General features: G+C 39.3%; 1 protein-coding gene across 1 annotated transcript in view; it reads right to left on the reverse strand.

Annotated features, from left to right (window-relative positions):
- USH2A (usherin) overlaps nucleotides 1–25,473 on the reverse strand; it is a 665,032-nt gene that overhangs the window by 222,213 nt on the left and 417,346 nt on the right. Inside the window, exons 38-40 of the mRNA XM_089528326.1 lie at nucleotides 15,542–15,692; nucleotides 15,236–15,378; nucleotides 8,804–9,432 (exon numbers count right to left, since the gene is read on the reverse strand). Of these exons, the coding sequence (XP_089384452.1) occupies nucleotides 8,804–9,432; nucleotides 15,236–15,378; nucleotides 15,542–15,692 (923 nt within the window). The remainder of the gene's footprint in view (nucleotides 1–8,803; nucleotides 9,433–15,235; nucleotides 15,379–15,541; nucleotides 15,693–25,473) is intronic.

Here is a 25,473-nt window from a genome sequence, read left to right on the forward strand (position 1 = left end):
GGCCTGGCTATGGAACAGAGACAGCCTTGGTTACCTTGGTGGATGACCTATGCAGAGAACTGGACAGGGGGAATGTGTCCCTGTTGGTTCTCCTAGACCTGTCAGTGTCTTTAGATACCATCGACCATGGTACTCTTTTGGACCGCCTTGTTGGGATAGGACTTTGGAGCCCTGTTTTACAGTGGTTCCACCCCTTCCTGGAGGGCCGAACCCAGAAGGTAGTGCTAGGAGACTCCTGCTCAACCACCTGGCCATTAGCCTGTGGGGGTCCCTCAGGGTTCTGTGTTGTCCCCTATACTATTTATCATATACATGAAGCTGCTGGGAGAGGTTGTCCAGAGTTTTGGGGTGCAGTATCATCAATATGCCAATGTCACTCAACTCTGCAGGCACACTGTTCTCCTTCCCACCTCAATCTAAGGAGGCTGTCCTGGTCCTAAACCAGTGTCTGTCATCAGTAATGGACTGGATGAGGGCAAACGAGTTGAAACTTAATCCAGGTAAGACAGAGGTGCTCTTGGTCAGTCAGAAGGCAGATCAGGGAATAAGGATCCAGCCTTTGTTAGATGGGGTCACTCTCCCCCTGAAGATATAGGTTTGCAGTTTAGGGTACTCCTGGACTCAGCTTTGAACCTGGAGGTCCAGGTCTGTGCAATGACCAGGAGTGCTTTTGCACATTTAAAACTTGTGCACCAACTGTGCCCATTCCTTGTGACACCGAATCTTATCTGAGTGGTACATGCCTTGGTTACATCACATCTGGACTACTGTAATGTGTTGCCTTTGAAGAGTGTTCAGAAACTTCAGCTTGTCCTAAGAGCTGCAGCCAGGCTGCTAGCATGGGCAGGTTATAGAGATCACACAACACTCCTGTTGAAACAGCTCTACTGGTTGTCAGTCTGGTTTTGGGAACAGTTCAAAGTGCTGGTGATGACCTATACGGCCCTATATGGCTCAGAACCAGGCTATTTGGCAGACTGCATCTCTCTAAATGAGTTGGTCTGGGCTCTGAGATCGACAGGGGAGGCTCTTCTCTCCAACCCACCACCATCACAAGCATGGTTGGTGGGGTCATGAGAGAGGGTCTTTTCCATGGCTGCCTCTAGACTCTGGAAATCCCTGCCCAGAGAGACCAGAATGGCCCCTTCCTTATTATCCTTCCACCAGCAGACTGAGACCTATTTGTTTAGACAGGCTTTTAAAACAAAGCCTTTAAGGCATGCGATGGAGTGTTGTTGTTTTGTTTTAATGTATTTTAAGCATTTTAATCTTTTTAAAGTACTTGATTTTAGTACTGAATTTGTTTTAATTATTGCAGTAATTTACTTGTATTTTAATATACTATTTTTGTATGTTTTTGTATGGAAAAAGGGTGGGATAATAATAATAATAATAATAATAATAATAATAATAATATGCTAATGGAATTCAAATTTTAGCTGCTGTACTATGGAATGCTTTGTTCTCATTGCCACAAGCCCAGAAGGAGGAGGGGACTAATTCCATAGATATCCCTCCACTCCATCTCAAAATAGCAGCACAACACATCCTGACAAAACACAGGCTTGTAACCAACATTTTATTTATCTTTTTCTCTGATATGATTTTTTAATCATACATTTGCCTGATGAAGAAGCCAGTGGATCTTTGAAAGCTTGCATCATGTATTTTGTGTCTTTTGGCTGGCCGAATAAAGGATTCATTTTTGGTGGGTTTTGGATGTTATTGTACTTATTAATATAAAAACAACTAAAGCTTTAGAAAAGCCAGCCTCCAAAGCAATTGCTTATTTATTCAGTTTAACCTAAGCCCTGTTATTGTAGCTATGCAAAGAAGGTCCTATTTGTTCTAAGCCTAGTGCAGAAACTGAACAGTCATAAAGGATTCATAGTTCTTCACAAGGCCAGTGGGGGAAGAAGGTAGTACAAATTACTAAGGCCTGGCAGTCCAGAAGGCAGCTTGGGGACTGACTGTGTTACCTGTGTTTTTCTTTTTCTTCATAGTGACATTATTTGTTTATTTTGTTTACATCCCCTGTAAAATTGGTGAATTTCAAACAAAATAATGACATATAACATTTGAAACCCATTGTTAAGATTTTTAGCCCTTGGGCTCAAAACCTCCACCAATGGAGCCAGGAAATGAAGTCAGATTCTTCAGGAGTTGCTTCCGGAGCAACTGAGCAAAATGGCCTGACTTTAGAAAAAAGAAGGAAAGTCCTTTTGCCTCCAGCTGAGCCAAGCTCCAAGGTGCTCCATATGCCACTGGCCTTTCTTGTTTCTCTTCCCGATTCATGTACCAAATAGGCACCCCATCCTCCTACTCTCCTTGCTGCCAGAACAGTATGGGCAGAACCAACAGTTATTTATACCCCACTTTCTCCCCCAAATTGGAATTCCTAGGCAGCTTACAAATTACAATATACAATGTAGATGAAAACATACACAAGATCAACATTTAAATAAAATTATATTATTAGCAACAATATGATGTAATTAAAAACAAAAAGCAGTTAAAAACAATACAACTGAATCAATACTACATCCTATTCCTGTATCTGCACTGCAGAAATAATCTGATTTGACAACACTTTAACTGCCTTGGCTCAATCCCAGAATTCCATAGCATTGAGCCAAAGCAGTTAAAGTGGTGTCAGAGTGGATTATTTCTGCAATTCGGATGCAGCCTGGAAGCCCGTCTCCCATAGCAGGTCTTCAGTGTATTTTTTCAGACTGCAGGTGTCAAGAAGGAATGGAAGTGGGAGAATAGCCCCTTCCTTGGATATTTTCCCTTTGTTCACAGTTTGTAATTATTTCAATTTTTTGTTCTCATATGTAAGAATAACAAATATTTTAAGATATACATCCCTAGCCTTAAGGAGGTGCAATTGATTAGAGAGTTTTCAGACATTTTCCATGCCAGGAGTTCCCGATTCACTGTTATCATGGTTAAGGAAGGTCCTCTTTATTTATGGCAATGGCAAAATCATGAAATGTATCGCCAGTTTAGAAATTATGTTTTTCCAATACAAAGTGACCTTCACTTTGTTGTCAGTTAAAGGGAGTGCAAAATGGATATTTTCAGTGGGAAAAATGAAAGAAATGATTTTTTTTTACATCTTTACTCATAATTATGATTTGTCTGTAGTGGTGGGGCATTATACAGCTTACTCCATTATTGTAAGAAATGCTATAAATATATCATTGGTTTATTTGTTTGGCTAAGGATGCATGAGTCAGGGGCCCATATGCACAAGGTCTCTGATATGTTTCAAGTCCATATGTCACAATCTGTGGACTGTGAACAATCTGTGGACTGGAAGAACAAAGAGAGAGATGAGGAATATTCTGGATACATATCCAATTATGGATTGCCTTCTTCACTGTTACAGTACTCACTGCAAAATAAGTGCAGACTTGTATCAGGCATCTGTCTAACACCTGTTCTTCCTTCACAACAGCTGAGATGTGACATATATGCCCTGCAGGGTATGAGATGCTTTTTGAGCAGGGCACACATGTGTGTACACAAACACACACACTTATTTCTGTTTCTATTTCTATTCCTGTCTCTTTATCTCTATCTAGATTAATTGCCCCTTTTTAACATATTGACAGAGCCATGACTGAGACTTGGGTTCAGGTTCTGCCACTGACTATTATAGTCAGGAAGAGATAGAGTGTAAAGCATTACACACATTAGAAAGTGCTGTTTATGTTATTTTAACAGTGACAACAATGATTTATGGATTTTTTCATTAGTAAAATAAGCATTCAAATATCATGTGTACATTTTTTATTCTTCTTCACATTGTTTGGCATCAGCTGTTATTGCTGTATGCACAGTTATGCCATTCTTCCTTGATTCCTGTAAAGGGAAATGGCGAGAAGGTGATAGAAAAGCTTAGAGGAAAGACAGAATCTGGATCCACATTCTCATTACTTTAGTGTCAACACAAAATCAACTAAAGGATATGGAACAATATGTACGGCCTCTGATAATGAATATATTAGTTAGACAGGCCTATATGTGAGAAAGCAGCATCCTCTTAGATTTTCTTGCCTGAAATTGTTTAAGAATTCTTAGCTTAATGCCAAAACCTTAAACTGGCTTGGCATCAGACTGGCAGCTAGTTCAATTCTTTTAGAAAAAGTATTATATGACAGTGGCTAAATGCATCACACAACTAGGGATGGAATGGGAATTTTCAAACTGGGATCAAACTGGGAGTTTCTGACTCTTAGATATTTTTTTCTGGAAAGAAAAAAAAAACATGTTGAAAGTTCCCCGAACTTGCACCAATTTACATTCCACTGCTTTCAGCAGAGCTGAATAAATATATCAGTTTTTTCCTCACATTTTCACTTTTTTAAAATCTCAAACTATTTCCATCAAATTATGAAGAAGTTTGCAAATTTTGGAAGGATCTCATAAAAAAAGACCCAACCAAACAAAATTCTCACCATTCCTGATTTCTACGACTATTATGAAAAAGGAGAACAGCTCAAATCAAACACAGTATTCTAATACAGGAGCACAATGTCATGTGCTCTTATATTTCTACAAGATATAGATGTTCTTGGGCGCCGTACAAATGGGCCTAAGCGGCGCCGTCGTTGCGCCAGGAATACGCGCGAGGGGCGGCGCTTCCGGACGCGCCTTGCCCCTCGTGTGTATTCTGTATGGCAAGATGGTGGCGCCCTATACAGACGGGCGCGGCCATCTTGATGTAACGGACGCACAGCGCTTTGGCACTTGCGGCGGCTCTTCCGGGTTGCCGGAAGGAGTGCAATTTCTGCACTCCTTTTTTGCAGCACGGAGGAGTCGCGCGGTTTGGCTGCTGCAGCTCCTCTGCGCTGCAACCGGCAGCGGCCCAAGACCGCCCCTTTTGAGCGGTCTGTAACGGGCCTAAGTTTGATTTACAAATTGGTATGTACATATGTTGGAATGCAGTGGCTTAGTGGTTAAGACACCAATTTTGACAATTGGAAGATCGGAAGGCTGGCAGTTCGAGGCCTGAGTGCTGCATGATGGGGCGAGCTTCTATCACTAGTCCCAGCTTTTGCCAACCTAGTAGTTAGAAAACATGCAAATGCAAGTAGATAAATAGGTACCACTTCAGTGGGAAGGTAACAGTGTTTGGTGCTGTCAGGCCGGCCATATGACCACCAGAGTTGTCTTTGGACAACTCTTAGTACCGGAGATGAGTCGGTTACTACTAGACATTCATGTCAAGGGACTATCTTTACCTTTACTTTTATTTACACATGCACAAAAACATTCTTTATGCATTGTAGTTATGTATCTTTTTGTAATGAAATTGAATTTTCAATTTTATTATTATATATTAGGACATGATTCTGAATATCCTGATTACCATCTATCTCCAGTTCCATGCATGATAATGAACCCTATTCTATAATTATAAGCCATCAGACGTATCATTAAAGACATTCATTAGGTCCAGTTCATTTGAATAGTACTGTAGACACAACACATTTCAAAATGTTTGCTAACATTTCCCTACTGTAATCATATTTTTTCCTCAAGATTTCTGTGGTTCCATAACTTTCATTTGGCTCGTTTCTACCTATATCCAACGTGCATGCAGACATAGATATGGGCACACAGAGACACATATGGAATACCCATACCAATAACAGCAACAATAATTTTTGTGGATCATCTCCAGCCTTATGCAAATGTCCTTTGTTATGTGCTCTAGTGAGCAAGCTACAGTACCAATGCTTCTTGGCACTAGTACAAGACTGAATCCATGGAAGCATGTGTGTATTTACACAAAAGAGGCTTCTAAGCTACAAAAATCCCTCTTGTTTGGTTACACTAATTTCCCTTGAATGAAGTTTGTATGCAAGCCAAAACAATGGTAGTTATCCTGTCCTCTAGAGTTCATTCCCAAATGAATGATGTGAATAATTGAAAATTTCCCAGGTAGTCCTCTAAGACTGTTCTTTCCTGAGTCAGCCAACTTATGCACAGATTTTTGCTTCATAGAGATTAAAAATAAAACATATATTTTGAAAACATGCAGCATTTATGCTCACAATTAGTAGCATTTTAAGAAAGACTAGGAGGGTAGTTTCTTTTGTTGTTTTATTACTGGCTACTTATTACTGATTAAAATTAAATAAATCTATGTTATCATTCCAAATATTTCAGGTGTGAGAGGGAAATGGAAGAATTTTGACAGTACAGTACTGAATTTGGGGTAGTTTGGAAGTAAAAATACAGACATTAAAGCACTAGAATTATTGCTATAGTAAAATATATAAAGATGATGGCAAAACAGGGCTGGTTGCTATGCCAGAGTGGACTTATTAGGGTCTTGCAAAGACCAAGGGTGGCTACATTCAAATTAAACCCAGACAGGTTCTGCATCTTAAAAGACACTAAGGCTAAGGGTACAAACTGGAAGCTGGAAAGGCTAGAAAATATAGTCCAAATAAATTCATACTGTCTGCCAGTTGCAGGGGATTATATTATATACCCCAATTCCTTTCATTCTATAAAGAGGAATGAGAGGTATAAGGTATGAGCATGAACAGTCCCTGACAAGCTAAATCCCATTCAAGTCCCAATGCTCCAGCTAAGGATAAATTGTTATGCTGTCAGTCAATAAGGAACAGGATGAAATTATGTTGGCATGGGACAAAAAACGAATCACCAAAGAACAAGACTGATATCTAAGAAAAGCAAGCATCCATGCCTAGGCTTCCTGTAGCATGACTGGGCTAAGCAACCTGGAGATGGGTAAAGATATCTGAGACAATGACCAATTAACTCAAAAACTGTACAGCTATCCTTTTGATTACCAGTATGGTACTAGAAAACTCAAGAAAGTTATCTCTGGTATGAAGCAGCCTGAAGGATCCAGTGAAAGGCCATGAAACCTAGAATGATAACGTTGGAATGGGTTTCATGGACCAGTGAGTCCAATTCCTTGTTCAATACAGGATCTCGAACTAAAGCATCCCCAGCAGACAGTTTTCAACCATCTTTTTTGAAGATGCCCAGAGGGGACCCTACTAACTCTCTAGGCAATTAACTCCATTGCCAAACTGTTCTTACTGTCAAGAAGTCCCATATAAGATTCCATCAAAATTTACTCCCCTGTTACTTCAGACCATTAGACTTGCTCCTCCTAGGGCAGCAAAGAACAGGACTGCCTCTCCTCTCTGTGGCAGCCCTTGAAGGCATTCATCTCACCCCTTAGTTGTCACTTCACTAAGCTGAACAAGCCCAGCAGCTTCAACGTTTCTTTGTGTGTTTTGTTCTCCATACCCCTTATCATCCTTGCTGCCCTTTTCTGAATCTGCTCCAACTTGTGTATATAAATGATGTGCCCAGAACTGAACACAATAATCTAGATAAGTCCTGACTAGCATAGAATATAATATTCTTTCCCTCAACTTGAAAATTATTAATGCAAGCTAAAATAGCTTTCACCTTCTATGCTGCAGCATCACACTACTGGCTCATATTCACTTTATGATCAACAATAATCCCAAAGTGTATTTCACATGTAGTACTGTTGATTAAGCCCAGTATCCCTCATCTACACATTTGTTTTTTGTGGCCTCAGTATAGAATTTTGCATTTGTCTCTACTGAATTATATTTCATTAATTTCTGTCCAATTTTCTAGTTTATCTAGGTCCTTTTGAATGCTGTTACTTACTTCCAATGTGTTAGCCGCCCTTCCCAGTTTTGTGTCATCTGCAAACTTGATAAGGATTCCCTGAACCCCATCGTCTAAATAATTGATAAAAATACTGAAGAGTAATGTCTCTAGGACAGAAGCCTATGGCACTCCACCCAGACCTCCTTCCAGCTTGAAGTGCAACAATTGATGATGACTATTTTCAGTATGCTTTTCCAACCAATTATAGAACCATCTGAAAGTGTTTTAATCTATTCCATATTTAATCAGTTTGCTAATCAAAATATTATAGGGGATTTTATTGAATGCTTTGCTGAAATCCATATAAATTACACCCACAGCATTCCCACCACCTACTAAACTAGTGACCCCATAAACCAAAGAGATAAGATTAGTTTCCTAGGATTTGTTTTTACCAAACCCATGCTGGCTCCTACTTAGCACTGCATTGGCATCAAGATAGTTTCAGACAGTCTCCTGTATAATCAGTTCTAATATTTTTTCCTGATACTGAAGTCAGTCTGACTGCTCTGTAGTTTCCCGAATCTTCTTTCTTTCTCTCTCTCTCTCTCTCTCTCTCTCTCTCTCTCTCTCTCTCTCTCCATTTTTTGAAGAGAGGGAGAATGTTTGTCCTTCTCCAGTCCTCTGGTACTATAACTATTCTCCAAGATTTCTGAAAAATGATGTAAAGTGATTTAGAGAATACATCAATAGGTTCCTTCAGTATTCTGGGATGTACTGTGTCTTCCTTTGCAGTACAGTGAAATATCTAAATAGGCCACAAGCTCCCTGGGTACAAAGAGGCACATACACTTGGGCTGCCCCAAGACATTTTACTGCCCGGAGTAGCAAATCACATCCCTCACCCTCCAAGACAAGGTGTGTAGTAGCTTTAAAGCCAGTCAATTCATCTTAACATAAGAAGCAGCAAATCTCATAAGCACCTTCCCTCTTCTTCAGCAGTAAAAATACAATAACAATAAATTAAACAATTTGCTGCCTTTCAGACCACCTGAAAAATGAACCTGGAAGAATCCATCTCAGTCTGGTCCATCCCTCAATATAAACTACTGGTTTTGTAAAAACGTACATAAAAGAGGAATAAAAATGAAATTGGACAAACCTGTGCAGTATCTGGTCCTAAAACTTGTACCTTTGGAGGCTGGATGCCTGCAGGTCTTGATGGTCTTGTGATAACTTCTGCCCAAGCACTACTGTTGATGCCTCCTTCAAAGGTATTTGCCAAGATTCTGTATTCGTACATCTTCCAAGGGCTAAGGGCAGGACTTTGGTCCAAGTAACTTTTGGAATAATTGAAGGGCAAGGTGGCAATTGTGGATATTTGTTGTGTTCCCTTTACTCTCCTCTCAATTGTAATGTTTTGAACCAGCCCATTTGGATGAAGAGGAGACTTCCATGATACTTGAACCGATGTTGGTGTGTCTGAATATAGCTCTGGAGCAGGAATATCTTCTGGGGCATCTGGGAGGGTCTGTATGGGCAGAGTCTCTGGAGAGAGAGAGCATCCTTTAGAGGTACATCCTTCTACCTGAAACTGATACATTGTGTAAGGGTGCAAATCATGTACAATACATTTAGATGTGATGCCTGGAATAGTAGTGTGCAGCTGCTTGTTTTGGTAAATGTTGTAGTGGGTGATGATGCCATTTGGCTTTGATGGATGCTGCCAGGAGATTGTTACTGCTCTGGATTTAACATCCAATAGAAGTGGTGGGTCTATAGGTCCTGGTTCTGCAACATATAAAAAGTAAAAGTAAGTTTAATAGCAATACAATGGGAGTCACTTAGAGTAGGCCCAATGAAAACAATTGGTTAGTCATGACTAACCTATGTTTTATTGATTCTGATGGAACTTCTATTCTAAGTATGACTAAGGCTGGATCCAACTCTTTCTCTTTCAGATTTAGAAGAACAAAATTTTAACTTACAGATCCTGATGTCAAACAGACATGTTTTTTGAAAGAATTTTATATTAGTATGCTTTCCCCATATGAGTGAAAAAATGACACTGCCAAGGTGTAGCATGTAAATGTGGGGACTTAAACATTTGGCTCCCAGGCCTCTCAGTCTTAAAAGGAGGTTAGTCTTCTGTTGTTAGCCTTACACAATAGCATAAGAAAAGCTAGACTGCTAGAATGAAAGACTGAGATACATTAGACTTACTGAAAGGTGTTTCATACCCAATTAGAAGGGTAAGCCCAAGTCTCTTCCATCCCATAGCTCACCCACTTCACAAAACTGCTTCACACCTGTGCTAAAAACTAATTTTTTGCAAAGGAAACACTATCATGGGGAAGACATTTAGAAGTATGGTTCTAGCTTTTGCTACCGTTTTTCTAGACCATGCTCCTAATTATCCCCCATAATGCTTTCATAACAAGGCTATGCATTTTATAGCCCGGTAAAACCCATTGCTGCATCTCTCATTATATATGCAATATTTTGCTCTATTCTGTTTATCATTCTAATCCATTTTTTGCAATTTATCTACTCCCTGTTAATATTACAGGTGATTTTTTACTGTGACTGTGACACAAGCTGCCGATTTAGCTCTTTCACCTACTGATAAATAAACAATGCACAGATCTGACCTTTAGGTTAACAGGTTTTATGCTTGCTCCACTCAGCAATCTAACTGATTCAATTATCATAAAGGTTCAGGAGCCTCCATGAATACTGAAAAAGACCGACCATATGCCTGCATAGGTGTTGTGGAACAGCAAATACTCTGCAACCCCCTCCAGAGAAATCCCTTAATTGTAAATAATTTCACCATGCGACACAATCAAGTCACCTTGAATGCAAAAACCCTCAGCCTGTGGAGGCAAAGTGTTATTTAAGCTTTACTGGGCTGCGTTAAATTCTGCAATTTGAAGGGCTGTTAAGTTTTTCAATTGAAATTTCATTTAAAATGCAGGTGCTTTTTATTATATTGAGGCTTTACTGCTCTCTAGGTACAAGCAAGAACATGGTGCAATAACACAAATCTGGCTCAATCACTGATCAGTAACAGCTGTAATTCCAGAACATTTAGCATTCTTATAAACCACGTCCTGAAATCTATAAATTGCTACAGCAGATCAAGAAAATACTATATCCCCCTATTCTGCCCACAGCAATTTTGACATTTATGAGATTTTCTGTGAACATTAGATTTTATTGAAAATCTTTTAAAAGATATACTTGGGTACAGTAATTGTTTAAAACAGCTTTCAGTTTGTGGAAGGCTCCCCCCCAAGTTTCAAAAAATCAGAAGGGTTCACATTTTAAAATTCAACAACGTCAGTGACTTTGAGTTACATTCTAGAGAATATTGGAATAGAGGGTACTCCATGAATAGCAAATGAAATAATTTAATGCCCACTAAAAGTAAATACAATGCAATATACAGTACAAATACAATTCTGAGACATTATTTTAAAAACACACATCATCTTCTGGGTTGGAATTTAAAAAATAAATTTAAGAAAGAAGAAAATTTTGCTACAAAATATGGGGTAGTGTTTAGTTCCTCCCTCCTCCTGGTAAATCAGCCTGTGTCTCATTCCTGGTAACAATTCCACATTAACTGATCACATTTTTGTAAATACATTAATATAATGTAGTGCCTGCTCCCCCCTCCCCCCGAAAAAGGGATGTTTTGTTTTAGGTTCTTGACACGCTGTTAAAAAATGTAACAGAAAACACAAGAAATGCTCTACAGCCACTGTTTGAAATATAATATTTGAAATATTAGTGACCCAACCAATATTTAGTGGTCTCATAATTAAAAACAGAAAATTGTACTTTGAGATTTCTCAAGGTTTATCTTGAATTGCCACAGTGCCAGCAAAGGCATTAATATATTTGAAATGGAGTTGGGGGAAGGATTTTGTTTTGTTTTTTTAGGATGATGGTCATGCCTGTAATGGAAAAAAAACAACTCTTGTTACTATTTAATGTATATAAACTAGATGATCTTGGGACACTTATTTATCTTAAATAAATCCACAGTTCTGAAGTTTCATTTTTACAGGGCTGGTCATTGGTAGGTTTTTTCTAATTATACACATATCTGAATAATCAGGCTGCAGGTATCTGCAGCAAGAAAATAATCAAGCTGTTTGTTCTCCCTTCTGATAAGAGGAATAAGCTTTTTATCCCTGCTGAATACATTGCTGGCATTATAGGTGAAACATTTGGGATAATGAGATGAACTTGTGTTACAAACCCCTGCTGAGTTTGGACATAGACCTTTTAACATTATCTGCTATAACATATGAGAAGGGATTCTTAACTTCAATTTCCTACTTCTTTCCCTTCCCCAAAACATTTTTTTTAAAAAAAGAAAAATATATAGTCTCTCTGCAGCCATTTTAAAAGGCAGACCTTTAAAACTCACTCAATTCAAATGAGACTTTGGAGAGCCATTTTAATTGGCCCCTCTGGATAGAGAGGTGTTAAATCTTGGTCCTCAAGACCCTTGCAAGGTACTGACATGCAAAATCATAATGATAGATAGATAGATAGATAGATAGATAGATAGATAGTCACACATACACACACACACCAAGCAACATCGTGCTTGGCCGAAAGGGTCACCACAATTATGTAAAACATGAATATTAACTATAATTGGGGTAGTTCGCTAATACAATAAAAAGCTCTGAACATCAGAAAAGTTATGCTCACAGCAGTAGCTATCACTTTCTAAAGTAAGAATTCATGGGTGAAATGACATGAAAAAGATGGTTATAAAATTTTAATGGAATGATAAAAGGCAAAAGTCAGCCTCTCAGCTGAATTCTTAAAATCTCTATATATCACAATCAGCTCCTTAACTGTAAAATCAATGTGGAATATAACATGTTGTCAATGTGGTTGTCACTGGAGAGAAGACTGCAAGAGTATGACAGCGACACAGCTTAGCCTGCCAATGCTGAAAATAAAACAATAAACTCCTTTTACTTGGAAGGAATTGTTTATAGAACTAACTAAAGAATATGAGGAGCAGAAGGAGGGGCATATCACTTCCGCTAATTCCTTTGATTCATTCTTCAAGCCATTTCATTACAGCATTAATACTAGAAGGTAGTTTCATTTTGGCAAATGAAATGAAATTATCTTTTATGGGAGGCTATTTTGCTCATCTGTTTCAAAAGTTCAGTCTCTACTTGAAAAAAGAAGGTTCAAAATTATCGTTAATCTTTCCTAATCATCTGAGTAAAAGAGAATGTTTATTTATTTATTAGTACCAGACTGATGAAGTGGGGTGGCTTATTATCTTCTTGTGGGTATAACTGGGGGCAGTGACATCTATATATGTATATTTGGGGCAATAAATGCATATTACAGCATATTAAAGGGAATGATAATTACATGCTTTTGGAGCATGGGATCACATCTAAGTCAAGTATAATAGCTGTTTTTTGTAATATACCAGATTGTAGTGGACTTTTCATTTCTAGCCAACTGCTGATTCTGCATAGGGGGAAACAATGAATTGCAATGATGTTATCGGCAGCATAATTAAATATTATAGCCAAGTATGGCTTTTGGCTGCCTCTTTGTTTTTCAAAAACCATGTTAACAGTGCAGAATTAAACTAATGCATGTTTTCCCATTAACACATGGCCATGCTGAGAAACTTCTGAATAGTCAATTTCCTTCTGTAACACAGATAGTAGATACATAGCAAGAGCAAGCAATAGCATTTCTATACCGCTTATCAGTGCACTTAAGCACAAAGTGTAAGCTAATTGCCCCAACAATCTAGGTACTCATTTTATTGACCTCGAAAGGATGCAAGCCTGAGTTGAACTTGAGCCCTTTTTGCTGGTATTGAACTCACAACCTTGTGGTTTGTGAGTGAGTGGCTGCAGTACAGGCATTTAACCACTGTGCCACCAGGGCTCAACATGACTGGGAGGGGGACGATAGAGTGAGAAGCATGACAAATATTAATTTAGTCTTTATGGACTTTATCATACAGTGCTAAAGAGCGGAATTTTAACAAAATAAAAATTTATTACATAACGCTATGTTCTCCTGCTGTTGCCTTACATTCAGTTCCTTACTGTTTTGCATCTTTTCATTGACAGACAAAACCAATCAATAGGCTGTCAATCTTGCTGTTATTCCATGAATGCCTTGGTGAGGTAGGTCCCTGCAGTGGCAGTCACATGTTATGAGTGGGCATGATTCTACTCCTCTCCTCTTTCCTTACAGCAATCCCAGCTGCCAATATCTTTCCCAAGCTGTTTGCTATGTGTGAATGTGCTTCATGGCTGGCTGCCAGGACTACTTGTCCCCATCCTGAAACACATTCACACACAGCAATCAGCTTCAGGAAAGTGCTGGCAGGGATCGCTTGTCCCATTGCTTCCTCCTGAAGTATGAGGCTGTTGTGTAAATGTGTTTTGGGGCGGACTGCTCCCGTCTTCCAAAGCACATTCATACAGTGTCCCTTCATCAAGCTTGTTGCTGGATATGAATGTTTTGTGGAAGCGGAGAGGAGGATTGATCCTGGTCAGCTTCAGGGGGTGGTTGCCTGATGTGACTTCTCCTTCCCCCCAGCATATTCACACAAACACACAGGATCCAGCTTCAGCAAAGTGCTAGCAGCTGAGGTCCTTTCTCCTGCCACTTCCTCCTGAAGGGCTACTGTGTGAAGGACCCACAGCTGCAGAAGAGCAAAAAGAGCAAGCCCAAAGTGACGAGTGGTGGACTTCTGCCTGGACTTGCCTCTGCCAGCTGATTATGCATCTGCTATCATTCCTCCTGCCACCCTGAAGAAGCAAAGTCTGGAGCCTGCCTGCTGCCAGGCATCCACACCTGTGCCTGATGAGCTGCCACTGTCACCACCTCCAGCTGCTTGGCCCCTTACCATGGATCCAGCTCCTCCCCCCATCTCCTGCAGTGTCCCCATGCACCTCCAGCCAGGCTAGACATGTGGCAAGAGGTATGAGCCATCCAAAAAGGACCCCTGGGTTTGGCAGTGCAGAAAACAGATCATGTAACCATGGATCACCAATGTGTTATCGTGAGAAAAAGTTTGAGCCCTGGTGGTGCAGTGGTTAAATGTCTGTATTGCAGTCACACACACTCATAAACCATAAGGTTGCATGTTCAATATCAGCCAGGGCTCAAGCTCGACTCAGGCTTGCAATCTTCCGGGGTCACTAAAATGAGTACCCAGCTTGTTGGGGGCAATTAGCTTACAGTTGTAACCACTTAGAGACTGCCTGGGTGGAATGAAACAGCATATAAATGAAGCTGCTATTCCTTTTGCTATTGCTATAGGTAAGAAATGATGCCAAGCTGGTATGCTTCCCTTCCTAAAGTAGTAGGATTGTGGTGGGATAGCAGGCTGGTGTGATCAAGCCCAAAAGCAAAGTGTGTGTAAGATTATAACTTTCACTTATCTACAGGCAGTGTATAATAGTTTAGACATCTATAAGAAGTGTTATTATTTTTAAATCAGTTACGATTTATATTCCTGAATGGGGACCTTTAAGTAAGCAGAAAACAACACTATGTAGTTTTGCAAGCTTACCATCTTCTGCGGTAACCATTAGAGTCCAGTCACTGTATGTATCACCATATCCATTGCAGGCAATAACCCGTATTTCATATGACGTGTATGGTTGCAGATCTGTGACTACATAATTTAAAGATGCTGTTGGTTTGGAAAACAACCTGTAGTAAAAAAAATTAAGTGCAAATTTAAAAATCAGAAAACACAAGGAAGAGGGGAAAGTGTTGCAAACTATACATATTCAGAAATGCTACTCTTGAAGTGAGCTATCTCACAAATAACTTTATATTTCTCAATAATCTAAGTAGTTGATTATTTACGTACTCTAGGATATCTTCTGGGGAGTGACTAGGCCTCATTTGAAGTCGGTAGCTGGGCAGCCCTGGAGCATTGTTGCGAACTGGTATAGACCAGACAACCTGAAGACTGGTCGGCATGGCAGATGAAAGCCTTGGAGGCAACATGCCATCTGGTGCTGTCAAAAAACATGGATGAATTAGAGCAGATTAAAATGTGGGCAACATATGCTGAATGGCATCAAAATGCTTCATACACTGGAAAAACTGTTCCTGAGGATCAACAGCAATGTTAGCATGGTCCATTTAATTCAACATCTCCCCCCCCCCCCCCACACACACACATTATTATACAATTGTGTTTGCCATTGCACTGCCATTATAATTGTATGCCTGTGTTGAAAATTATCCACTGATAATACACACACACACACATATATATACAGGGGTAATACCTTAAGACTTGTGTATGATTCAAAAGCAACCGATTCTGCTTTGTTCAAAATGCTCATATAATTAAACACTAAGAACAGAAAAGCCACATACTTTTTGAATCATCAGCAACCAGAAATCATACTCTAAACACATATAGAGTTGATTATTCATAGGTTCTGTCCACATGGTGAAGCTAGCTTAGCCACCAGCTGCACCACAGTGTTTTTAAAAGTTTATGATGCATCTGAAAATGTATTTGAAACCAATACTATGTTATGACAATATACAACTTTAAGCAAAAACACAGTAAAACTAAGGAATATAACAATTCAAGCAACCCTACTACTACTACCAACTATTACTAATGCTGCTACTACTACTATTGATAATAATAATAATATACATTATATTATTATTGTCAATAGTAGTAGCAGCAGCAGCGATAGTTTTTTGTAGTAGTAGTGCTGGTTGAGTAGTTGTTGAGATAATAAAAAAGATTTTAACTTTGCATTAAAAGTAATACAGTGTTACTTTTTGCAAATATTTACTTATTTCTTTATTGCAGGTGAATCTCAAACTGATGAGATTATTTCATTTTTTGTATATTTTAAATGAGGTTTTTTCTTAAATTTCAGGACTATTTATGAAAATTCTGTTGGTGGGGTCAAAATAGGCTTTTGTTTATAAAATACAATTTTTCCTTTAATTGCTTCTATTGATAAAACAAATAATGCTGTTTCATGTGAAGACAAAAAAAAAAAAAAACCTCACAGAGGTTGACAATGGAATATCTTGATATGTCATCGTTTTTTGTTGAGGGCAAGAAGACTTGTGAATGTTTTTTGCATCCAGCAGAATATTCTCTGTTAGCTCTGGTGCCAACAATGAACTACAGTTCCCAGATTTCCCTAGCACCGATTCTGGGCAGTTAAAGTGGTCTCATACTGGATGATTTCTGCAGTGTGCTTTGGACCTTAGTCAAAGAATGCATTAGGTTTATAGTTAATATATTCTGTTACTTCAGCCATGCTTGATAGTTACTTCTATATGATCTAACTGTATTTGAATGGATATATCTGTAATAGTTATCTAAAGTATTTATATCAAAAATATATCAATAGGATTTCTTGATATAAATGCTTGTCATCACAGCTAACACTGGAGATTGTCACATGGGAATAAGAAATGGGGGGAAATGGAATGTTCCTGATGTGATAGCGTGAAGATTTTCACATAACATCACACTCATCCAGTACTTCTCTTGTGAATAACCTGTAATTCTCTCATAACTTATTAATGGGGAAAACCCACGAATAGTTTGCCAATAGTGCTTCATCACATTATTGCAAAGGCGTGGAAGGCCCTGTACAGATGGGCCTTTTAGTACGTCCTGGCGACGTACTAGGGTAGCCCGGGAGCGTCCTTTTTAGATGCTCCCTAACCTTAGTACATTGCCAAGACATCAAAATGGCGGTGCCCTGTCTACATGGGTGCTGCCATTTTGATGTGATGGCTGCACCGCATCCAAATGGCGCAGTGCGGCCATCACGTCCTGGCACTGCCACAGGGCGCTTGTGGAGCTCCTTCCTGGAGGGCGCCTCATTTCCGTGGGAACTAGATTGCCGCGGGAACAGCGGCAGGGGGAAGGGGCTGAGCGGCCCCTTTCTCCCATGGCTGCGGCTCCTGGGGTGTCCTGGGGCATGAAGCCCCAAGGACACCCCTTTTCAGGAGCAGGGAAGAGTGGCATTTTGCTGCTCCTCCCTGTTCCCGAAAAGTGCTGTATTGGGGCCTTTGGGTTGTCACTGTGGCTGCCCTGGTCCCAATATGTGGCCAAAGGGGCGGCTGCAGCCCACCCCAAATTGGCGGTCTGTATCCCACTGAAGTCAATCATGATTCATTCATGCTGTCACAGAGCAATCCAGGACCTTTTCCCAGAGTGCATTTTGGTAAAGGCAATATATTCTCATTGCTAGGATTGTTTTCAAGTGGATTTCTGTCTTATTTTGAGGTGTAGGGCACAGTTTTGTTTGAACTGGATAAAAATAATTCTGTGAAATGTATAAATTTTACTTTGTTCTGTTTGGGATGGGAGCATGATTTTCAGGAAAAGCACAGGTGTGCTGAAATGGCACATGTGTCAAATGTTCAGTAATGCTACAATAACGATAAATGAATGGATGTATGCAGAATACAATTGCATTTCTCTTTCTTTTTATGTTGTCATTATCACATGATTGCACAACTGTGTGAACATATTGATCACTGTAGCACTAGACTTCCATTATCTTAAAATAGTGCCATTGTTGTGGAATTGGCCCTTGTGTGAAAATCTCCACTGTCTCACAGATAGGAGATTATCACATGAGGCACTTAGCGTGCTGGAATAGTTACCCAAATGCTTCAAAAGCATGGAGGTGGGATAGCCGGTGTGTGTGTGTGTGGGGGGGGGGTTAGATCTCAAATCTTTCCATTTTAAATTAAAAGCAATTAAGATGATTTTATGTCATCAGAATCCACACAAAATTATGTTTCAGCTACCCCCATTGTGTTTACATACTGGGCAATATATGTACTGGACAATAAGCAACCTGGAATTTCTTTTTGGAAGAAAGGCAGGCAATAAATCCCATGTAAATAAATACATAAATAAATTAGGCTATTCCTACTGGATACAAGGTTGCCCACCATCTACATATAGTTTCTAAAAACAAAGAAAAATGCAGTTACACTCTGAAAGACCAAAGTAATTTGCAGAGTCTCTGCTGGGCAATAATTGAAAAGGTGTTCTGGAAAACTGGTCACATGGTGATCATTAAACCTATCAAGTGCATCCTAAACAACTGATCATCTGAAATCAAGCACCTACTGATTATCCAAAAATAAAGCATTTCTCCTATGTTTAGTAAAAATGTATGCTTTAGAAAACATTTTTTTCCTTTCCTTTCTTTAGCCCCAACTTTTCCTTTGCACAGGAATTGCACAAAACCTGAGAAATAATTAGATGGTAGCAATAATTTCTCTGCCACATTCTTAACAGAACAGCCATGTACCTATTGGGAAGATATATTGTCTGTAACAAGCAGTGCTACTCAAAATGTTCTCCTCAAGGTTTAATACGACCCTCAAGGGGCAAACACTCCAACAGTAACTTACTGAATCAACACATCTTGTCCAGTAAATGCTCAATTAGCATGGTGAAATGGCATGCTGCAATTATCAAGAAAAAGTACAAAGGATGGAAAGAGCTACAAAACTGAATTCCATTCCTGTCTTATAATATGAACAACTTGATAGTCTTTCAAATGCAGTACATACTGAACTGGTCAACATGGAGACTGTGGCGATTAAGCGGGGTTTAATACAGAGGTGGGAAGAACCTTGAGTTCCTTGGGGGAACTACAGGATATAAATATAGCAAACAAATAAATAATGAACTGATGAGCAAACTCTAAAGAGAGTTCTCCTCATCATTTACTTAATAAAGCTAGTGACAGGTGATCATTATACTACTTCTCCCTCCAGTCACTAAGTTACAATATTCTCTAAATATGAGCTATGACATTATGCACATGAAACATGCTCCTGGATCACTGGGAGGCTGCGCCGAGACTGCCAAATGTGGCCCAAAACCAGCTGCAAAAGGACCACTCCTTTTTGTGGCCCATTCAGGACCATAGCAGCGGGTGCCTTTGGGGCCACAGCATCTGGTTGCCATGGTCCCACAGTTGTCCCTAGGTGAACTGACCACTTCTTCTGCCCCCGTCTGTGTCACCCCCCAGTCTAATACTTCTGCTTGGGAAAGCCTGGATGCAACAACTTTTCATCTAGGATGGATTTGAATCATGAACAGGGGTTGGCAATTTCTGTGGGTCAGAGACCCCTTTTCCCTACAGAACCCATAACAAGCTGTACTTTTAGTTTATTAAAAATATTATTTCTTGCTCTAGGTCCAGCAGAATCAAAGAACATGTCTTGCTCTAATGGAGAACTGGGCTTCCAAGATTCAGCATACTAAGAGAGAAGGAATACTACCATAATTTGAGCAGACATGGGTGTTAGTATAGTTTGCTGCTCTTGCTGCTTTCTGTTGCTGCCTCTGTCCTGAGTGGAGTGCTGCCTGTTATTGTTATCTGTCACTATCAGGTCCAGATCCACCACCAATGATGCCATTAGAGTTGGCATCACCCGATGTGGTAACTCATGGTGACACCACCACCACCTACATTGACCTCCTCCCATACCACACCATACAGAATATTTAGTCATGTTTTTTTACTAATGTTACCCATTAATCATAATTCCTGCACATCACCAAATGTCATGGCAATAGTTGTGACATAACCAATCAGCAATTAAAATTATACCTTTAAATTACAAACCATACACACAGAATGCATTTACATATACATTGTTTCATGTGGTTGAAATGGAAATTTGGGGAAAGGTGTTGTTTTGAAAGAAAATTTTTGCTTTGTTTTTAAAATAAAATTTAATAACAACAACAACACCCCATGGCCTCTCATTTCTCCTACTGAGCATCATCCCGCTAACCCATCTAGTCAGCATTTTAATAGGACACAGGCAAATGCCACTTGCCATTTCTGCCATAAAGCTGGTGTTTGAGGAACAGTGGTGTCATTCCTCCCTTAGGGTGTCACCCGGTGTGGTCCGCACCCCCTGCATCTCCCTAGCAATGCCACTACCCACCCAAAGTCCTTAATTACTAGCAAGTTACCAACTGTCCCCTTCCTTCTGCAGCTTCACTGGCTGTCAGTTTCTCTGCAAAATTCAAAGTCATAGTTATAGAATCATACAATTGGAAGGGGCCCCATGGGCCATCGGTTTCAGCCCCCTGATCAATGCAGGATCTCTAGTTAGAGAATTCCCAGCAGGTAGCTGTCCAGAGACTTTTTGAAGACCCCACCACTTCTCTAGACAATTGGTTCCAATGCTGAATCGCTCTCACTGTCACGAAGTTCCTTTTAATGTTCAATCAAAATCTACCCTTCTGTAACTTTAAACCATTAGACCTAGTTCTACCTTCTGGGACAGCAGAGAACAGGGCTGCCCCCTTCTCTTTGTGACAGCCTGTGAGTTATTTAAAGAGTGTGATCATGCCACTTCTCAATCTTATCTTTGGCCCCATACAGACAGGCCAAAATAAAGCTGCTTCGGGTCACTTTGGAGGTATGCTGTTTAAATGATGCATGCATACTAAGAGTCCGGAAGCCGCACCAAAGCCACGATCCAGTCCTAAGGGCTGGAGTAAAGCTTTGGCACAATTTCTGGACTCTTTGTACACATGCATCATTTAAATAGCATACCTCCAAAGTGACTCGAAGTAGCTTTATTTTGGCCTGTCTGTATGGGGACGTAATAATAATAATAATAATAATAATAATAATAATAAATTTTATTTATATACCACTTTTCCTTTTTTTTTTGGAAAATTTTTATTGAAAAGCTAAAAAAAATCACATATATATTTACATTTTCACATTACAATATTATCACATTACTTCACTTCCACCCCCCCACTTCCCTCACATATCATTCTTTACCATCTAGATGTCTCTTACACACACATTCTCACATAACTTATTCAGCTCTCTTCTTTGTTCCTCCTTAGTTATCTATTCCCTAGAACCATCTCGGTCTTTCTATTTCTTATCATATGCTGAGAAATATTTCATCTTTGAGAGTGTACATCTGATTAATTTTTTCCCCTCCCCTAAACATATCTTTCCATTTACGTTTTCTAACATAATAACATACATACGTCAACCTTATATCTATATTTTCTCTTTATACTAGTTGCCTTATATCCCTTTCACTATCCTATTTTTAATTTAATTTTTAACTGTAGTTTTGCTTGTATTTATGCTTTCCATCTCTTTTCACAAAATTCAATAAAGGATTTCCAACTTAAGTTATCTTCCTCATATACTTCTTCGTTCAGCAATTTTGTCAGATTGTCCATATCTATAACCTCGGCGGATTTTATTAACCATTCATCTATTGTCGGAACTTCATTATCTTTCCATCTCTTTGCAATACTTATTCTCGCTGTAGAAATTAAATACAATATTTGTTTCAGTTTCTTTCTTGCATTCACTTCCTCTATTATATTCAACAAGCACAATTCTGGCCTTAGTTCCATCTTAACATCCAATATATCTTGTATTATTTTGTGGACTTCTATCCAAAAAAATTTAACCCGGGGACAGGTCCACAACATATGGTAATAGGATCCAATACCATCGTTACATTTCCAACATCTGTCGTTTTTACCTTTACTCATTTTCACTAATTTTTGGGGGGATAGGTGCCATCTATAAAACATTTTTACGAAGTTTTCTTTGATATCCACACAAGATGTAAATTTCAAATCTTTTCCCCATGCCCTTTCCCAATTTGTTAATGAGATATTTCGTGTTATATTTCTTGCCCATTGGATCATATTACCTTTAATTGTCTCTGTAGCCTCTAGTTGTATCTTCAAACAGACCTTATAAAATTTTGAGATTAGTCCTTTTCCCCTTTTTCCCAAAGTATGTCCAATTCCGTTTTTATTTGTGTTATTCCTTCCTGATTCATATCTGTCTCAGATCTACTTTTGAGTTGATAGTAGGGATGTAAAGAATATTCTCCAAAATTCGAAAATTAGGAGAAATATGCCTAATTCGACAATTTCGATAACATTTTAGAGAGAAGAAATTCTGAGCAGTTCTCTATCAATGAGTAAGAATTTTGATTGTTAGTCATTTCGAAATGAAAGGGAGAGAAGAATCCTTCATCTGACTCTCGATGGCCACTATTTGCATATTTTGTGTAAGAAAAGCTACCATTCATCCTGGAGGCTATTTCTTTTGTTAGGATGATTCTCACTCCAACTTTGCTCAGGCAGAGTTTGGTTTGAAAAACAAAAGAGAACAAAAGGTGAGGCCTTCTACCCTTTATGCCATGCTCTGACATTCAAATTCTTACAGAAGACAAGAAATTCAAGTCTCAAAACTTAGCAGGCCAGGAAAGGTCTTGTAAGCTGCTCTGATAGCCTTTTGTCTGAAGAGCTGGGCATAAATTATTATTATTATTTCACTTACTCTCAGCTTCAACTCCAACTCTGCACCTCTCCCATGGTGATGTAATAATCATCATCATCATAATAATAATAATTGGCAAGGAGAGTGCAGAATATCCATGAGTGAGAGAGTGTGACTTACCCAATGTCACCCTGTGGATTTACATGGCTGAGCTGGGATCAGGACTCTAGCCTCCCAGTTCACCCTAGAAATTCACTGGCTGACCTTGGGCAAGTCACATCCTCTCAGCTTCAACTCCAACTCTGCACCTCTCCCATGGTGATGCAACAACAACAACAACAATAATAATAATTGGCAAGGAGAGTGCAGAATATCCATGAGTGAGAGAGTGTGACTTACCCAATGTCACCCTGTGGATTTACATGGCTGAGCTGGGATCAGGACTCTAGCCTCCCAGTTCACCCTAGAAATTCACTGGCTGACCTTGGGCAAGTCACATCCTCTCAGCTTCAACTCCAACTCTGCACCTCTCCCATGGTGATGCAACAACAACAACAACAATAATAATAATTGGCAAGGAGAGTGCAGAATATCCATGAGTGAGAGAGTGTGACTTACTCAATGTCACCCTGTGGATTTACATGGCTGAGCTGGGATCAGGACTCTAGCCTCCCAGTTCACCCTAGAAATTCACTGGCTGACCTTGGGCAAGTCACATCCTCTCAGCTTCAACTCCAACTCTGCACCTCTCCCATGGTGATGCAACAACAACAACAACAATAATAATAATAATTGGCAAGGAGAGTGCAGAATATCCATGAGTGAGAGAGTGTGACTTACCCAATGTCACCCTGTGGATTTACATGGCTGAGCTGGGATCAGGACTCTAGCCTCCCAGTTCACCCTAGAAATTCACTGGCTGACCTTGGGCAAGTCACATCCTCTCAGCTTCAACTCCAACTCCTAAGTATTCCTTCATGGTAGGTTTTATTCATGGCAGAATTCTTGCCATCACACCCTACTCTGCTCCTAATTGAGGATTCCTGTTTGGCAGAAGAGCATTGCCACTTGGCACCCGACCCCTCCCCTTCTCATTTGTGAGGGTCACACTATCTCAGCTTCAGGGGCATCCCATGGCAAAACTCCTCTTTATGCCAAGAAAACCCTCAGTTTGTCCCATCTTCCAGTGTCATCCTGATGTTGAACAGGGGTCAGACTACATACCCTCTAGTATACCATGTATTCCTATGTGTTACTTCATAGCAGAAGGGATTGGACTGGATGGTCCTCGAGTCCCCTCAACTCTAGCATTTCTTGTTGGGGCTTCACAGTTTATTTTTTGAGACTGGGATTCCCCTCCCCCCTTTTGTGTGTGTGCCTTCAGGGTTTTTAAGCATAGGAATGTTGTTTAAACCTCTGCCAAACTTCCTTTTGACATGGCAATTGAGTTTGAAATGCAAAGTAATTAGCGTAATTATTCACCTTGTCTTTTATTGTCATTCAGAGAAATCTGTGAAAAATATTTCGCTGGCTGCTGAAAGGGAGAGAAGAAATCACCCTTTGAAAGAGGGATTTGTGGAACGAATATTTTTTTTTAAAGTTCTCCTCAAGCTCTCAATTAACGAGGAGAAAAACATGGGTTTCTCCAATCACTAATTGATAGTATGGAAACCAACTTAAGTTTATTTCTTCGACCCTTAATTCTCCTGACTTTTCATGCGTATTTTTCGATTTTCCGTATAAATTATATCCTTATATTTCAACCATCTCTTTTCTTGAGCTTCAGTTCTAATAGAAAAAGCTTCTTGAGGTGATACCCAATCCGGTATCTGTGTATATATTCTCTTTTTGTATAGTTTCCATATTCTCAACAAAGATCTTCTAATTGTATTTTCATTAAATTGTTTTTTTTTTCTGTTTTTCCATACCAAAGGTACCCATGCCACCCATAAATGTTGTTGAAGCCCTCCAGGTCTAACAATTGTTTATTTTCCAATTTTATCCATTCTCGAATCCATACCATACAACATGCATGATAGTATGTTTTTAAATCCGGCATTGCTAATCCGCCTCTTTCCTTGGCATCGATTAAGGAATTCCATTTTATCCTCGCTTTCCTTCCTCCCCATATAAATTTAGCCAAATCCTGTCTCCATTTTACAAAGTTTGAGTCATTTAATATAATTGGTAAATTTTGAAAAATAAAAAGAATCTTTGGTATTATATTCATCTTGATTAATGCTATCTTCCCTAGGAAGGAAAGCCTTAAATTTGTCCACTTATTGAATTTCATTTTTATTTCTCTCCAACTCGTTTCATAGTTGTTTTTAAATAAGTCCACTGTTCTTTTTGTTAACGTTATGCCTAGATATTTGATTTTTTTTCTATTCGTATTTCTGATATTTTTTGAAGTTGTTTTTGTCTTTGCTTTGTCATATTGAACGTCATGAGTGCAGACTTATTTTTGTTAACCTCTAACCCT

Source organism: Sceloporus occidentalis, unplaced genomic scaffold (assembly GCF_023333645.1).
Source record: "Sceloporus occidentalis isolate IW3139 unplaced genomic scaffold, rSceOcc1.0.p SCAF_6, whole genome shotgun sequence".
NCBI lineage: Eukaryota > Metazoa > Chordata > Lepidosauria > Squamata > Phrynosomatidae > Sceloporus > Sceloporus occidentalis.